A 17,063-nucleotide genomic window follows, 5' to 3' on the forward strand; every position below is an offset into this window, starting at 1 on the left:
CTGCTCCTGTACGACTGGGCAGCTAATCAATTTCGTAAGGGTGAATTGCTGACCAGGCAATCGCCCAAGGAAAGCACCCACAACCCAACGCAAGCAGCCGTTGATTTTCCGGCCCATATATCCCACTCAGGCGCTTGCCGGGGCGCGACCGATTCGCCCAGAGTTCCTGGACCGTGAGACCCTCAGCCATGCTGTCCCCGTGGCAGCATCCCAGCCACAGAGCAGACTTCTCGCTACCCACGACAACGGCAACGAACCCAAACACCTAGGGTCCCACGGCCCAAAGCTACTCCCGCGGCCGATTCGACAAAGAAAGGATGGCAGTAGTAGCAGCAACAACAGGTACAACAGCAGCAGCGGCGGCGGCGGCGGCGGCGGTGGAGGCAGGCGACCCGGCGGTATGGCGGAGCGCACTCTGGCATCCCTGGTGGCGTACACCGGCCTTGTCGGTACGACGGCGCTGGTACTGGGCAAACTAGCGGGTCTGGATTTATGGAGCCAGTTCGACTGGGCGTCGCTCGACGACCTTCAGTTAGCGGCTGTTGCTAGCATACCACTACAGGTCTTTAATGCCGTGTTACTACTGCCAAGCTACAGCTCCCCGAAGCAGCTGCCAGATTTCGCAAGCCTTGAGGTAAGCTGATAAAGAGTTAGTTCAAGGTAGATGTGGTAAGGTTGAGAGCTTGGCATCAGGATTCGATCCAGGGACTTTGGTTCAGGGTTTCTGTGGTTTTGTGTGGTGTCTGTGTTGATAGTTGCTTTGGACCGGGTCGCGTTCATAACGTTTTTTGATTTATTATTACTTACATGGCTTAGGGTGTAGGTAGAGATGTGCATACCGGAGGATGACTCTTGGAGGTGCATTTCCATCGTACTGTCAACCACCTTAACCACCTTAACCGGTTCTGGTTGGGAGTCGAAGCGTGCCACCTGGACATTGCCACCCTTTTCTGTTGCCGAGGCTGTACATGTGAAGCCATGCACATTTGGGACCTGCGTCTTATCTGTACGTATATCTGACCTTTGTTTAGGCTTTGGAGAACAACCTCTCAAATGAGCAGCGTCGCCGCGAGACAGCAGAGTCGCCATCATCATCGTCATCGGCAGCGGCAACGGCGGAGGACGCCGCCACCACCGCTGCTGCCTCACCATCGGCGGCTGCGGCCCCATCGGACAAAACGGGGCCGTCGTTGCAGCCGCCGTCAACGGCCCCTGGGGGCGGACTTGTGGTTCCCGCAGACTTGTGGGGCCGCTCCAGGGTGTTTGCCTCGCCGCAGGCCTCTACGACGGCGGCAGCAGATGACGGTTGGACGTCGTTGCGGAGCGCATTGCACCTTGCCCAGGTACAGTTGCAGGGTGGGTTGGGGGTTGGAGGTTGAGGGTTAGGGCGGGACACACTCAATTCCCGTTGGGTTACGGTTAGGTGCCCTGGCCAGTGTCAGGCGTGGATCGATATGCAGCTCGGGTCGACAGCGCCTAGATACCCCAGGAAGAGCGCAAGCCACAGGCGCTAAGGCGGCAGTCGACCTCCTCACCGCATGGGAAGCGGCAGCCTACCTGGCAGACCGGAACCCTGCCCACCGAGACCTGTTTGGCAAAGCAACCCGGGAAGGCCCGCGAACCCGAACTCCACTAGAGGCACCGCCAGCAGATCAGTTTCTGGCGACAGCAGATGAGGGCGGTAGGGCAGCAGGCTCCCAGCCCTTGGCTGCAGCCGCAGCAGGGCGGCAAGCTCAGCGGCTGGTCCAAACTAAGCTGCCCCTTGTGCCTGCCGCCTGACCTCCACCCATCACCCCACCCCGGGGGCTATCCTGGGTGCGTGTGCTTGCCAGCCGCTGTGGAATTTCGCAGCGGCAAGTGTTGGTCGCAAAAGTTTGACCATTTCGTCCACCCGCTCCAGCAGGCGCCAAAGGCAGCCCAGTTGTGGGCCGAAGCCTTTTGCCCACATTTCCTCAGTCATACTTGCGTCGCATATGGCGCTTCTGGTGAGCTCGGATTCTGCGGCCAGTAGCCATGCTCGTTGCGATGCATCCAGTTGGGGGTGATGCGGGTTCAGCAGACCTAACACGCAGTCGGCCATCTCTAATCCACCCAGTAGGGTGGCCAGCCTGTTGCTGACCGTGTGGACGTCCGCGTCGTAGGTCGCGGAATAAGTGGTCAATGGGGCGAGCAACTCTTGCAGCTTCGTGGTTAGGCGATCGGCCACCCACTGGGTGTATGACAGACCCACTGGGCCCATCAGTGCTGTCGTGAGGTCACCGATCAGGGGCTCTGCTGCCCCCCAGATGACTGCCTCCACCACACTCGTGACACTCGTTAACGGGGCTCGGGCGCCCAGGGACATTAATACGCCGCCCACAATAGTGTCCGCCAGGTGGTGTGTATGTGTAGTGCCATCCATGCTGGTGTTTGCACACAAGAGGGTCTCGTGATGGCGCTCTACTGTCACCGCCGTTGCCTGGGCGGCCAGGCGGCCAGGGTTGGCTCCCAATTCCGTGGATGGGGGTTGCAGCTGCCACAGCTCTGGCATCCTTTCAATCTTGCGGGTACTCACACCACAGGCATTGGACTCTACTGGTCCAAAGAGCACGTTACCCAGGAGGAGCTTACCTCCCAGCTGGGGCAAACCGCCTGACTCTGCCTCTTGGCCCCTGTGGCCCTGCCCCAGCGCTGGGCTGGCCACCGTGTGTGGGGCGCCTTTCAGGGTGAAGGTATGCCCATATTGTCCCAGCTGAGGTTGCCGGTTGCCGCCGGGTATGAGTTGCTGTTCTCGCGTTGTCTTGCCATCACTGGGTACTCCTGATGTTCCCAGTCGGGAAGGGGTGGGGCCGCTAAGCTGGCGGTAACCCAAACACCAGCCTCGGGGTTGCTGTGGCCATCCCACTCCGTGACTCTGCTACCCGGGTTCCCGTTCACGGGCAGCAACGGGGGCCGGGCTGCCTGTCGCCCTTCCAGAAGGGTGGGAAACCGGGCCCCCGTGGGCTCGGGTTCCTGCCCACGGCCTAATGGCGCGGTTCCGCGCTTCGCAGCCAAGAACGCGCCATCCAGGTCCAGCATGCCCGCGGCGTGCGCCGCCAGCAGCCCCTCTAACCCGTGCTGGAGATACACACAGGGTACAGCAGCTCGCGCGGCTGGTAGACACATGGGCTTCGGACGGGCGGGCGGACGGACAGACAGACAGACAGGCAGACGGGACCTCAGATATGTCGAAGAGTAGGAGAGGGAGCATACGCGGGTTGAGCGCCATTGGGGATCGGTGGGTCCGATGAGGCAACTCCGCATACCATGCTTCCGCGCAACGGGCGGGCATTCTCGCTTCGGTTAACTCTCAACTGTCGACTGTCAACGGTAAACTGTCAACTAACAGGGGTATTACATAAGCAATAACCCAACGGCACGGCTGAGTCCGGTGGCGGAGGCGGCGTACACATTGCTGGACACGGCAGCAGGGGAGATGTTGTACCGTGGCGTGGCGCTGACATGGCTGGCCAGCTGGCTACAGGTGCGTGTCGTGCGGTGTACGACACGGTGTCGTGCACGTTGGGGATGGGGGCCCTGGTGGGGAGCCATGTCGGAGCCATGTGCCCTGTCTTTCCTGCTGTGTGGAACACTGCCATCGTCGGTAAATGTTTGGGCGAAGTCGGAAGCGATGCTAAGAGAGAGAGAGGGGGTGAGAAGGCAATGCAAAGGGAACCCCAAATCTAATTCCGCTCGCCTCGGGAGTTCTTAATGGAACCTCTCTTGGCATTTGCTGTGTATTCTCTATAAGCTATAAGTTACCCCTTGCGTTTTGTACTATGTTTTCTTTGATTTCACCGCCGGCCATCGTACGCACACTGCCGTACACATGCATTATAGCCAAGGCAATAATCGAACAAATTTGATGCACCGCTGCCGTATTCTCAGGATCGCGTGTACGAAGCCGGCCTGGACGAGGTGCTGACGTACGAGCTGCCGGCAGTGGCGGCGGCGCTGGGAGTGCTGCCGCAGGACTTGTACGACGCGGCGGCAGAGCTGGGCGTGTACGGCGCTTGCGAATGTGCCGTCGCCGCCGGGGTGGCAGCTTTCGTAGCGTGGTCTGTTCTGTCACGCTCACGCCGAGCAGCGAAGAGGCTAGAAACGCTAATGGGCGTGGTGGCGTCGTCGTCGCCGTCGCCGTCGGCAGGACGAGCGTCCGGCGGCGCCGGCGGTGGCACCAAAGCCCCAGGGCGCAACGGCGGCGGCGGCGCCGCTGCCGCCGCCGCGCAGGTCCTGATCGGTCCAGGGGGCCCTGGACTGGCCGGTGCCTCCAATGCCGCGGCTGTCATGCGCCGCGCGGCGGCCATTCAAGCTGCGCGCGACGTGCTTCAGGTACGATTTCAGTTCATACGAACGGTAGTTGAGACGGTTAGAACGGTTGCCAACATCGCCGCACGGTGGTTGGGTCTTTGTTTATTCCATATGGCAGTGCATCCTGGCGGTTTCGGAGACGAACGACTTTCTTAAAAGAGGTACCTGTATCGAAGCATTTGAAACCTACTTACCAACTTACTGCCACGTCGTACGCATGTTGAAGCACAGAAAGCCGCGTTTCCCTGTTTTGGTAAATTTCCAACAGCCCACCCACCTTTCTCACCTCGCACGTGTGCCTGGGCAGGTTTTGGTACTCAACGGTATCCTGATCGCGTCTGGTGGCAACTTAGCTGCGTCGTACACCGCCGCTGTGCTGAATCAGCTGATCATCAGTACGATGCAGCGTCGAGGCGCCAATAGGATGCGTGAGGTGAGCCCGTGGGCATTTGTCTGGGTGGGTTAGGTTGGTTAGGTTAGTTGGTTAAGGGACAGTGAGCCCGTGGGCATTTGTCTGGGTGGGTTGGGTTGGTAAGGTTAGTTGGTTAAGGGACAGTGAGCCCGTGGGCATTTGTCTGGGTGGGTTAGGTTGGTTAGGTTAGTTGGTTAAGGGACAGTGAGCCCGTGGGCATTTGTCTGGGTGGGTTAGGTTGGTTAGGTTAGTTGGTTAAGGGACAGTGAGCCCGTGGGCATTTGTCTGGGTGGGTTAGGTTGGTTAGGTTAGTTGGTTAAGGGACAGTGAGCCCGTGGGCACTTGTTATATCATCAAGGGGGACAGGGGGGTATATCTTCACCCTGCGGCCGCTACCCGGCGAAACCCTGCCTTCCCCGGTATTTCGGGGCACCCTCATCCAGTCACCCTAGTCAACTTCTCAGTGGGTCGCTCAGGTTCCGCACCCACCACCGGCATCCAACGGAATCTGCCGGGTCGACAGCGGCCCAACTCCATTCCTGGTCGCGAGTCAACTTTATCCCAGGTCACCACCGTCCATCGATTAGGGGCACTTTACCTTCCACCATCGGAAACAATTTCGTGATCGAGAATCTTCCGGGCCAATGGTCCGTGCCTTACCAGTAGTGTCTAACCTGAGTATATATGTGTGTATGTATGTATGTAGGTAGGAATAGGTATGCACGCATGCCGGTTCATTTGAAGGAACAATATAAAACAATGCTGCCGTATTGGGCGTGTTGCACTGCCGTACTGCCGTACAGAGGAGCGTCGCGCTGGCTCGCGAGTTGCGGGCCTACAATGCTCAGATGCAGCAGATCGCTTCCAAATACAAAGACAAGCTTCCCAAGGTGGGTGCACTTGGCGCCGCGTTATACAGGCGTCCGCGACTGTAATCCCATAACCGTTTTTCAGGTTTTAACCCCTTTCCTTCAACGACACTGTCTTCCAACGTCCAACCGCCAACCGCCCCTCCAACCGTAACACAATCAGACATCGGCAAATGGGCTATTTCTGGTTTCGGGAACGGGTCTAAGAACACTGTCTTCCGATAGAATTTCCGTTACAACTATCAAGATCAGCAAGAAAACGGTCATGGCCCGCGACCTGTTTTGGCGAAGGCCGAAGGCGACACGCCGTCTCTGGGCCCTTTCGAGGGTGAAGCGGGGGTGAAACTGCGCCTACAGCACGGGTCTGTTCATGATTGACCGCGGAGTCAGGTCGTCCGGCGACCCTTCGGGGGCCACATAACACCCTTCGTGTACGTTAAAAATTGTATGTAAATAGGTGTAGGATCCTATTTCTGCAAGCTGGACGGCTTCGGGAACTCTATTTCTGTTTTCGGGAGTTTCTTCGGTACGATCCGAAACTCCCGAAGCGTTTGCCGATGTCTGAACACAATTTGCTAAGTAATTTAGATTGCTTGTAGTAATGTTGATTGCTCGTAGTAATGTTGATTGCTTGTAGTAATGTTGATTGCTTGTAGTAATGTTGATTGCTTGTAGTAATGTTGATTGCGATGCGTTGAATGCTGACGGGTGTGCAGGAAGCTGTCTCTCGCCTGGAAAGCCTACGGGGTGCTGACGATGCTGACAGCTCGTTACCAACACCGCCGACGACATTATCGACACCAGGGGCGGCAACACCTCAACTACCAACGGCATCAGAGGCGGCCGAGCTCACCTCAGCAACAACCGCCACAACAACGATCACAACCACCGCCCTAACCGCCAACGACAGCACCAATGGCGCTGTCAACAACGCGGACGGCAGTGGGACTTCATCCGCTTCGTCGCGTCAGGTGCCGTACACAGATTCAGTTGGTGATATCAACAGCAGTAACGGTAACTTAAGCACGAGCACTACTAGCACGACCCCCGCTGCCGTGCTGGACTCCGGTGCCGCCGGCTTGGCGGCGGCAGCGACGGCGACACACGCCGCAGCTGCCGGTACCGTGGACGGCCCGCCGCACGGTGGCGACGATCCCAATGCCCAAGGCAGCGGCAGTAGCAGTAGCGACAGTAGCAGTAGCGACAGTAGCAGCTTGGCCCTTGCGCTCGCAATGCTGGAACGGCTGGTACCTGAGCCAGCGGCGGCTTCTAATAACCAGCGTAATAATCAATGACGGCAGCAGCAGCAGTAGCAGCAGTAGCAGTAGCAGTTGAAATGGCTGCGGCGGCTGCGGCGGCAAGGACGTTCAGAGCGGGCTGACAACTTCAAAGGATCTATTTCACCCTCAAAACGTACGAGCTGCAATGGTGGTAACCGCTGTCTGTACAGTTGTCAGTTACTGTTGCAGCTGTTGTTGCAGGGTAACGGGTTGGATAGCTAACTAAGTTCGTCACGTGTGCGGTTGGTTGCCGTTATGTGAGCAGCTCCAGGTGCTCCGTGGAGCAGGGCCTGCAGCAGCACGTGTAATCACCCTGAAGAAAGGGGAGCGGGACGATGTTGCGACGGATTATGTTCTTTATGGTGGCGGGTCAGGCGGATCAGACGGACTATGTTTATTCTCTGTAATGGAGGTGGCAGGACACATTAACGATGGGACGCAACAGGTCCAGTATTTCTTATCCTGCGATTTGTTTTGGGTCATTTTCTGTTAGGTCATGTCCGTTCGTTAGTTAGTCAGATCAGTCAGGTTTTGTGCCTTTACTTTGTTCGGCATGAGTGGACGGTATAAGCGGAGTTGAAAGTGTGTGTGGGGAGGGGTTTCGGTTCGTTTCGTTTTCACTTTTGGTCGTTGGGGGTTATTTTGCTAATAGTGTCGAATTTATATCGCGCTTCTGGATATGGATATTGTTAAACAAGAAACGTGCAGGTGAAGGGTTGCGAGTATTATGCGTACATGTATGTATGTATGTATGTATGTATGTATGTATGTATGTATGTATGTATGTTGTTACAGGATGTTATAGCTTCGCCAGCGGCCCCCTTTCTGGAGGCAATGCCCTGCTCTCCCCTGTTAGAGGGGCACCCTAATCCAATCACCCCACCCGACTTCAGAATGTATGTACGTCGGTGTGTAATGTATGTATGTATGTATGTATGTATGTATGTATGTATGTATGTATGTATGTATGTGTGCCTGCATCACTTTGCGATTGTGTTAGGGGAGTCTGGTGATAACGGTACGCGGAACGTTTGTCGTACACGCAATTTGTGATGTTAAACTACCTGGACGCCATTATAGTGATGCATTTGAGGAATGCAGCTGTGACTGGGTGGCATTTGAAGAGGGGCTTTCTGGCATAATGTTAACGCATGTGTCGTACGTATGTGTCGTACATATTGCATGTACTGCATGCTTGCGCAGGTTGATTGAATGTACCAGCGAACAGCTGGTACATGGTAAGCCCGTTGTTGGTAAATGCCCGCCGCGCCAGTGTGCGTGTGAAAAAAGCGCAGCAGTGGCGGTTCGAGCCGGGGTGCGCTGAGGAGGAGAGGTGTGCAAAAGGTAGTGCAAAACCGTCAGGGGATAAGGCGGGAAGAGGCGCTTTGAGGTAACTCCTAGAAGATGTAGTCCCACTTGTCATGAGCCGACTACTGCATGGAAAGAAAGGAGAGTTGTGGAGGTGCGGATCCTAAAGCTCTAGCTGGCTAGCCGCGCATTAGGCAGGTTAGGCCGTGGGTTTATTGACGCAAGAATGAGCTTTTAAAGCAGGCGTGTCTGCTGAGGTCGGCTTTGGGCTTATGGCGGGTTTATGTGTGGTCCCCCAGGACCTGTGGGTGAGCGGGGTGTGGGTGTGGGAGACATGTGAGATGTGGGGGTGTGAGATGTGGGTTGAAGGGGGAAGGCAGAAATCGGGCTTTTTTGGGGTACCTTTTTAAGGTGCGCAGGTTGCTTGCACGACCTCTTGGTTGGTTAGTTGGGACTTGCTTCCTTGGGGGGATGGTCGTACAGAGCACGCTTGTGGAGCACATGTAGTTCCACTCAGACTTCAAACAGACAGACAGAGAGGGAAGAAAGATGTTCTGGGAGCGTTACATTGGATGTATCAGTATAAGAACAAACAACTCCTTTATTATCTTTAGTTATTTTCCAGCGTTTCGCATAAAACTGGAAGGTGGTTCGGCAAAAGGTCTGATGATGGTCGTGATGAAGAATTGCTTGAAGTGCTGACGGAAGCGCGTCTTCTTAATCGAACGAAAAAAGGTAGTCAAGCGCGGGCCGTCAAGCTCCTTGCGCTAACAATCCCGATATATCCCGAAGCTCTGGACGTCGAAGAGGGGAGAAGCCAGAAAGCGCCGCTCAATCCCATGACTAAAGAATTGGTACCTTCGTAAGGTTGCCGCCCGGTGTGTGTAGATCGACGCGGAGTTCGATCCCAGGTTTATAATCATCATGCTATAACAGTCACAACTGGATAACTAAATAATAACCACAAAAGGTTGAATTCACCAATTTGGATTCGGACCTGTAAGATATGGCAATTGTTTCAAATTCATGCTTTCGCTTCCGAGCAGGTTGGCAATGATGCAGATGTCCCCATTAACGAGCGCTGAAAACAACAGAAATCATTTTCCAGTGCGGCAGCAAGCGGAAAAAAATCGTCTAATAGCGTCTGAAATCTCAGCGCGCAGTTAGCCCAGTTTGCCGCACCGAAACCCCGTTCAGCCTGTTCAACCATTTCAATCTTTAGCTTGCTTGCCGACCCTTGTCGCCTTCCGTGAAAACTGCTGCAGCAGTAGCACATGACATAACGTCAAACTGAACGACAAGCAACAGTCACGACTTCATCGCGATCCTCAGCTGCTTCTCGCAATTTGCTTACAGCCGGAGACCGATAAATCGACCCGAGAATGATAACGGCTGACCAATCAGAAACCTTGACGCCTGCAACACTCCAATGTACAGTTTAGCCGAATCATCAATCAATAAGTCAACATGGGTACACTAGGGAGAGGGGCGGACAAGATCGGTACTTTCCAATGAATACGCTAGCGGCGATGCCGCAAGTGCACATTTCGAAACGAGTAGCTATTAACTGCCAAATATAAAAATGATAATGATTCCATTACTGTACACAGCAAGCATTTATTATGCTACGACACAGCGCAGCACGAGCATCAAAGAAACTTAAGCCTGCCCCTCCGCTGTACAATACCATGCACTGTTGCTCAAACATGGACGAAAACACTGTCGGGATGAATGCGCGCACCCTGATGCCGTAGGCGGGTGCTCCTTTTTCTTCACCGGTGCGCCATCGGGCTGCTACGCCCATTACTTCCGTACCACGTCGCCGGCGACGGCGAGCTAGACCTCGACGGCGCCGGCGACGGCGACCGCGACGCACCGGCGCGAAGCAACGCACTTCCGTGTCGCATAATGACGCCATTGCTGTTCCAGGCGCTGTACGGCGCCGCTCGCGCCATCGGATCCGGTGCAGGCGGTTTGGTCCACAACGGAACTTCAGGTTCCATGTCCGAGTCCATACAAAATTGCGGCCCTTGGATTTGCTCTGGCGGAAGAGCTCGTCGCTGGGCGTCTGCTGCACGGCCGCTGATGCCGCCACCGCGGCCGCTACCGCCGCCGTCGTGACCGCCGCCGCGGCTCCGCACCCCAGCGTTGGGTGATTGACGTGAGAGGGGTGGGAGCAGCAGGGGGGACCCGCACCTGCTGGCATTGGAGGTGCAACGTCCCGAGGCTTCTGGCGATATCAGATCTTTATCATCGTGCTCGTCGTCGCCATCATTTGCTGTACTATCTGTGCCGCCGCCGTCGCCACCACCCGCCGTCGGACTCGGAGAAACCAGATCAAGTCGCCCTCGACCGCTTTCAAATCGAACAATGGCCACGGCCCTGCCGCGGTTGCCATGATTGTTCTTCGGCTTGTTATCGGTCGCCGTGGACGATGCCTGCAAGCCAGAGGCACTTCCTCTCCGCCGCCGTGTCCGCATGACGTGCTTGTGCAGCGGCTGCAGCTCCCGAGCTAGGTGAACGAGACTGGAAGGGCATCGATGAGCTGGCATCACGTCGCCGGCTGCTGGGCAGCCATCTGCCTCACCTCTGTCACCGCCAGCATCGCTGCCACCAGGGTCATTGGCGACTTTGTCTTCCGCCGCATTCGCCGTCCAGGCGCCGGATGCTTGCGCCGCCAGTGCCGCCACGCCGACGGCGCCAGCGGCAGTGGGAGCCGTTGTCGTACAAGTGGATCCGGGCCGCACATGGCTCGACGGCCGAAACGCAGTCGTGATTGTCGACAACGCAGCCGCTAGCGGCTGAGGCCCTGTCTTGCTAGCTCGTGCTCGTGTCAGCGAGTCCGCGACAAACGAAGGCAGGTACGGACTGAGCCGAGGATTACTCGTCTGCCGTACAAAAGGGAAATTACCGCCAAAGAGCTTTCTTTAGCATTGGAGGACGTGAACTTACGTGCGGTTTTCTTTGTTTTCTTCGTATGAGACGTGATGCGCCTGATGCGAGTTTTGGGAGTATTGATTCAGCGTTTGTATTAGGGTAAATGGGTCGTCAACGTGCGCGAGCGGGTCGATTAGCGGCCGACATAAAGTAGCTAGCTAGTCGCGAGCCAAAGGAAGCTAAGGAAATAGCGCTCACTCGGGTTAAAATATTTTGGTGTAGCAATGTTTGAGTGCAAAGTGGACAATAAACAGTTAGCCAGGCCAGATCGGCGATGAAAAACCCTAACCAGCTCCCCCCAATTTCAAAACTTCAAATATCCAAAATTTAAAAATTAAAAACCCAAAATTCAGCCGTCTTCCCGCCGTGCCGCACTCCCCAGAATGGCAGGCTTCTAAAGGCCCTTCCTAAGGTACCGCGCACCTGAATGTCCGTCAGCATGGACTGGATGCTCTTGAGTACCTCATCCGGATTGCTCTGCAGAGGGTACAAAATCATTATCCGTACAATACGGCATACGGTGTACGGCGTACGAACACCAGCATCAGCTACTTGGAAGAGCAAATGAATGGGATTTTACTTTTTACTTACCTTTTCGTGATCCCAGAGGGCGCACCAGAGACCCAGCCCAAACCCACCGGTATTAACGAGCTCTGATCTCCACCACTGCCGTACCCGCTGCAATCCTTTTCGCCGGACACGCCGCGAAAGTCAGAGCTTAGCTTCTCTGAAAGGCTCCTCTTCAGACTAAGATTCAACACCAGAGCTTGGGGATCACTGGGGGGATCGTGTTGACGGATCCCGCCGGCGGCAAACACGGTGACGGTGGTGGCGGCGGCAGCGGTGAAGGCCCCGACGGCCGCTGTGGCTCCACCACTGGGTTCCGTACCGTCCTGCCGTCGGGCCGCTACCGCCGAACTCCGTCCCGGTTTAGCCTCGTGGCCCGAACTAGCCGGCCTCTCGCCTAGCCGAGGCGCACACTTGGAGGCGCCGTGCAGCGGCGACGTCAGCGGCGGCCCTACCAACGTCGGCGACCGGGAGCGAACTAATCCGCCGTCGTCACTGTCGTCGCTGGCGCCAACGCCGAAATCGACTACCCGGCCTCTGCCTGAGCCAAACGCCAGTGCCTCCTTCCGCTTCGTATGGAGTTTAGTTGCGGGGGGTGCGGGTTTGGTTTCTTCCGGCATCGGCGGGGGACTATGCACCTGGAGATATCGGGCACGCACCCCCGATTTTGTGCGGTTGAGGGCTGTCCGCCCGGACTTGTTGCTGCCATTATTGGAATCCTGTACGGACTACCGACGACGACGACGGCGACGATGACAAGGGCGACGACGGCGACGACGACGACGGTGGTGACGACGACGACGACGGTGATGACGACGACGACGGTGGTGACAACGACCACGGTGACGGCGACGACGACGGCGACGACGACGACGACGGCGACGACGACGACGACGACGACGACGGTGGTGACGACGACGACGGCGACGACGGCGACGACGACGACGGTGGTGACGACGACGACGGTGGTGACGATGGCGACGACGGCGACAACGACGACGGTGACGGCGACGACGACGGCGACGACGACGACGACGACGACGACGACGGTGGTGACGACGACGACGGCGACGACGACGACGACGGCGACAATGACGACGACGACGACGCAGCAGCAGCATTAGACAGCGGCAAAACAAAAGCAGCAGGAGGCCGAGCCAGCAGGAGAGAGCAGGAGCCAGAAGCAACAAATTTGGTTTGGATTTTCTAAGCCGTTACTTGTCAAAGCCATACATCCCTCGCCGCCACGGGTTGCGACACATGACCTTTGAAGGTTTCGAGTTATAGGATCTGCTACTCTCAGAATAAAATGAGGGCGCCCAAGAACGCCCTGAAATTATAAAGTTCACCTCTCGAACACAAGCATAGATAGAAATGAAACCTCGTGCACGGTAACTGAATTGATTATGGATCGACAAGTACAGTCGCAGCATGTCGCATTGAATGTGTACGGAAGCGTACGGAGCCGAGATTGAACCTCCTCCGCTGCTTTTGCCACTGTTTCAGTTGTTTTGTGCGAACATGAACTTGCGCGCGGCATTAAACCTCGCAGGGCTTACCTCAACGATGTGGTCCTCAGAATCGCTCCAGGAGGGCGCCGCCAAACTTACGGCGTTGACTCGCTCCAGAACGGTCGACCGACGGGCGGGACTCTTTTCTCAACACGCGTAAAATCAAACAGGCCACCAGGAGGGGAGGAGCATGGAGGGATATGGGTTTTAGGGTTTTAGGTTGATATTGTGATATGCGCCTTCCAGTGGGGCCTTGGGCCTTGGCATCCATCTCTCGCCACGGATGTTTTATTACCAGAAGAGTCCTGATGACGAGGGAAATTAAATATTAATTTAAACAAGGCTGCTGCGTGTTTCTCTTTGTGCATGTATTGATGTTGCGCATGTATTGGTGTTGCGCATGTATTGGTATACAACACGGCAATGTGGGTCTCATTAGTGCCTAGGAGGCGGGAATTAAGGCCGATCTACTAAACCGTCTGAGTGGCCGACGACCTGAACCACGGGTCACCAGCCCTCACTCACCCACTTGTACAAGTCCGAGTGCTTGGCGTAAAAGTCCAGTAGGATCTAAAAGCACAACACACACAGGCGAACGAAAGGGGCCAACGGATGATTGATAGCGGGTTGTAACCAAAAGGTTTTTAGGTGAAAGGAACAAGACAATTTTTGAATATCACTGATGTACGTCAAGTTTCAGGATATTTCCCTTTCCTGTCCGTTCTCCTTGACGCTCCTGTAGTTCCCTCCTTCTCCTACTCCCGTCTTTTCTTTTCCCCCTATATATATGTGTGTGTTTATATATATACTCAAGAAAACATACATACATACAGACAGGCAAAAAGAAAAACAATGAAAACTGCTTTCAATGCCTTAGAATGGCATTCGTATCCAGTCTTCCTTTCCTGAGTCTAAGTGACCCCTTGGGGACGAACGTGCAAACATTTGTACGGCCCCTGTGCCGTATCCCAAGAGCCCCTCAGGAAGCCGTCCGTACTCACCTGCTTCGAGCCCTCCTGCACTAAGTCCCCGTCGTCTTCCTCTTCCTCATCTTGGGCTAGCGGTGGGGTTTCCCGTCCCATCAAAATGTCGTACCGGGGGGCCATGGCTTTACACTGCATCAAGTTCTCGTCCAGAGGGGCTCGCGTGAGAAGAAGTGACGGAGATCGATGGCGCAGCGTTCGGCCGATAATCTCCTGTGGAGGAGTAATTAGTTCCCGGAATTGATTTGTGGGAAAGAAATGGTAGAAGTAGTGGTAGACGGGAGATGGTAAAACACAAAAAAAGCGTTTCCATGTGCGAGTGCAGTAAACTAGACTATGGCAAGACAATGCTAGACAGCTTCTCTGCTGGAAATTTTTGCTCCCCTGGTATAAGGTTCCGTTCGATGGTTGTGGCCTTCTCTGCCTACTGCCTGTTTTTATTAGGAGTTTAAGCATAAGCACTCAATGAGTGTACGGTTTTTCTACTTAGGGAACCTTTCTAGAGACGCTAACCTACGCACGCACGCAGACATACATACTTTGGCACTACTGGTAAGGCGCGACCATTGCCCCCGGGAGATCCCGGGATCGATACCCATTAGGGTCAAAAGTCCTTCCGATGGTGGAAGGCATTGCGCCCCTAGTTGATGGACGGTGGTGACCTGGGATAAAGTTAACCTGCGAGCCGACCAGGAATGGAGTTGGGCCGCTGTCGACCCGGCAGATTCCGTTGGATGCTGGTGGTGGGTGCGGAACCTGAGCGATCCACTGAGAAGTTGACTAGGGTGACTGGATGAGGGTGCCCCGAAATACCGGGGAAGGCAGGGTTTCGCAGGGTAGCTGCCACGGGCGAAGATACACCCCCCTGTTTCACACATCATACATACACACGTACATGCGCTGTCCTTGTCTTCACTGTAAGGACACTGTCGACCAAGGTGCTCATCCCGCGATCTATTGACTTGAGGCGATTTCGCTCCTCTTCCAATTGCTCCAAAACTTTATGCATCGAAATGTTAATGACATCGTCGTAGTCCTCGCCGTCAACGGTATGGCCGGTGCCGCCGCTGAAGGTTTCGCCGCCGGCGCCATCGACCGCCGCGCCATCATCGTTTTCAGCATCCAAGCCACGACGTTGTTCTGGGAAATTTTCTGTCGTGCTGCCCGCTAACCGGGACGCCTTCCCGGTTCCGCCTCGAGCTGCCGCGCTTTCGCTAGGCGACGTCCGTCCTGAGGTGTCGATCATCGATATCTGGACGGACTGCTTAAATCGAACGTTGTTCACGTTCCTTCGCCTAGAATCTGCATAACAATTTTGAATACAAACACAAATTTGTCATTTTGCAGGATTTGTTTATAAGCGCGGTTTGAACTTGGGTGGCATCGCTAGCTCAGGTCTTGCCCTACTCGAAGTCGACTAGTGCTCTCAATTGAGAAATTGTGCACGCGATGGGACCACCAGATAACAGGAGTGGAGATGATTCACCTTTTCTGGAAAGCGCCGGCGTTGGTGAGAGCGATCGGTCCAGGCGACCAGCGGCATCCTTCGTACGGCTATTTCGCGAAGTGGCCGTCTCCGTCCCCCGCGCATACAGAAATCTGGTACCGCACGATGCAATGAGCTCGCTTTCGACTCCATTTGCTTTGTTGTCCATAAGGATTCCGACCGTTGCAAGAATTAGGAGTAGACAGGCGATGGATTCCTAACCTAGGAACATGTTAAAGTACATTAGACTAGTGCTTTGTTCAAGGCATGATATGGCAATAACTTAAGCTAACTTGAAATCCAGTCAGGTGTCTCCTTGTCTTCTTTACAGGTAAGTTAAAGAAAAATAAGATATAGAAGTTTGTTAATATGTTTGATTTATATTGCATTATTGCGCAGCAAAAGCTTGCGGCTGTGCTATCGGTTCGTTTTCGAACCGTCGAACCACCAACTTCGGAGCGACCACGGAGCCATTAGACGGGCAGCGTGTTTCATAATGCATCACTTTAAGGAACTATTTTTCAAAGTAGTTCAGTATTTTTTACTTTATGGGACGGAGTGGTGGTCTGATAAGCAATCCTTCCGACCGGCGGAACGCGCGGCGCCGTCAGAACCATATGCTAAGCAAGGCAGACCTCGCTTTCCCCTTTATTCAGTTCTTTACATGTTAACTAAGCAGCGAATACAGAGCGATCACCTCGTTATACGTTACATAGGTCTGGGATTAGAGCGAGGATAAAAGGCAAGACCCTGCCATAAATACAAAGTGTATCTCGGAAGTCCGCTCCAGAACCAGTACAGGTATCCCGCCAAACTACGATATGCAGGAGTTCTGGACGAGATATCAACACTCCCCCGCGGACAGAACTCTGGCACACCCCAGAAGAAAACTCAACGAACTCCCATGCACTCTCGGAATTTCGAAAACTTGACCAAAGCCAACGGCTTCGTCAGCACATCTGCAATCATATCGTGAGAAGGGCAATACTGGAACGATACACTACCCGAACTCTCCTTTTCTCGAACAAAGTGGTGGATCACGTCTATGTGCTTTGACCGCTCTGACGTGATGGGGTTGCGGATCAGGGCTATAGCACCTTGACTATCGTCCTTGATCTCAACGGCCCGTACCTCGTAGCCCAAATCCCTCATCAACTTACGCAACCAAACTGCCTCCCGCGTTGCTGACGCAGCAGCCATGTACTCGGCTTCAACCGACGATGCAGCGACAGTAGGTTGTAGCCTGCTCTTCCAACTTATGGCGCCCCCATTCAGAATAAAGACATAGCCGGTGGTGGATCGCCGACTATCTGGATCACTGGCCCAGTCAGAATCCGCATACCCCACCAAAGACTGCGAACCGCAAAAAACAATACCATAC

The 17,063-nt window shown here is 55.0% G+C and overlaps 3 protein-coding genes across 3 annotated transcripts; 1 reads left to right on the plus strand and 2 right to left on the minus strand.

Annotated features, from left to right (window-relative positions):
- Positions 1-1,027: 1,027 nt before the first annotated feature.
- Positions 1,028-3,144, minus strand: VOLCADRAFT_91790 (uncharacterized protein; the record flags this gene model as incomplete). The annotated part of the gene is made up of 4 exons (XM_002951231.1): positions 1,028-1,334; positions 1,536-1,708; positions 1,799-2,799; positions 2,856-3,144. The coding sequence occupies 4 exons, from the start codon at positions 3,142-3,144 to the stop codon at positions 1,028-1,030; spliced, it is 1,770 nt and encodes a 589-aa protein (XP_002951277.1).
- A 310-nt stretch (positions 3,145-3,454) lies between these two features.
- Positions 3,455-5,953, plus strand: VOLCADRAFT_91791 (uncharacterized protein; the record flags this gene model as incomplete). The annotated part of the gene is made up of 5 exons (XM_002951150.1): positions 3,455-3,502; positions 3,907-4,350; positions 4,637-4,762; positions 5,545-5,631; positions 5,774-5,953. The coding sequence occupies 5 exons, from the start codon at positions 3,455-3,457 to the stop codon at positions 5,951-5,953; spliced, it is 885 nt and encodes a 294-aa protein (XP_002951196.1).
- Positions 5,954-8,479: 2,526 nt separating this feature from the next.
- VOLCADRAFT_91792 (uncharacterized protein) lies at positions 8,480-15,851 on the minus strand (the record flags this gene model as incomplete). The annotated part of the gene is made up of 10 exons (XM_002951232.1): positions 8,480-8,500; positions 9,940-10,040; positions 10,075-10,331; positions 10,395-11,086; positions 11,559-11,612; positions 11,774-12,340; positions 13,739-13,783; positions 14,215-14,409; positions 15,092-15,498; positions 15,683-15,851. 10 exons carry the CDS (start codon positions 15,849-15,851, stop codon positions 8,480-8,482), a joined length of 2,508 nt encoding a protein of 835 aa, XP_002951278.1.
- Positions 15,852-17,063: the final 1,212 nt, after the last annotated feature.

The sequence above is a fragment of the Volvox carteri genome, assembly GCF_000143455.1.
Source record: "Volvox carteri f. nagariensis unplaced genomic scaffold VOLCAscaffold_22, whole genome shotgun sequence".
NCBI classification, from domain to species: domain Eukaryota; kingdom Viridiplantae; phylum Chlorophyta; class Chlorophyceae; order Chlamydomonadales; family Volvocaceae; genus Volvox; species Volvox carteri.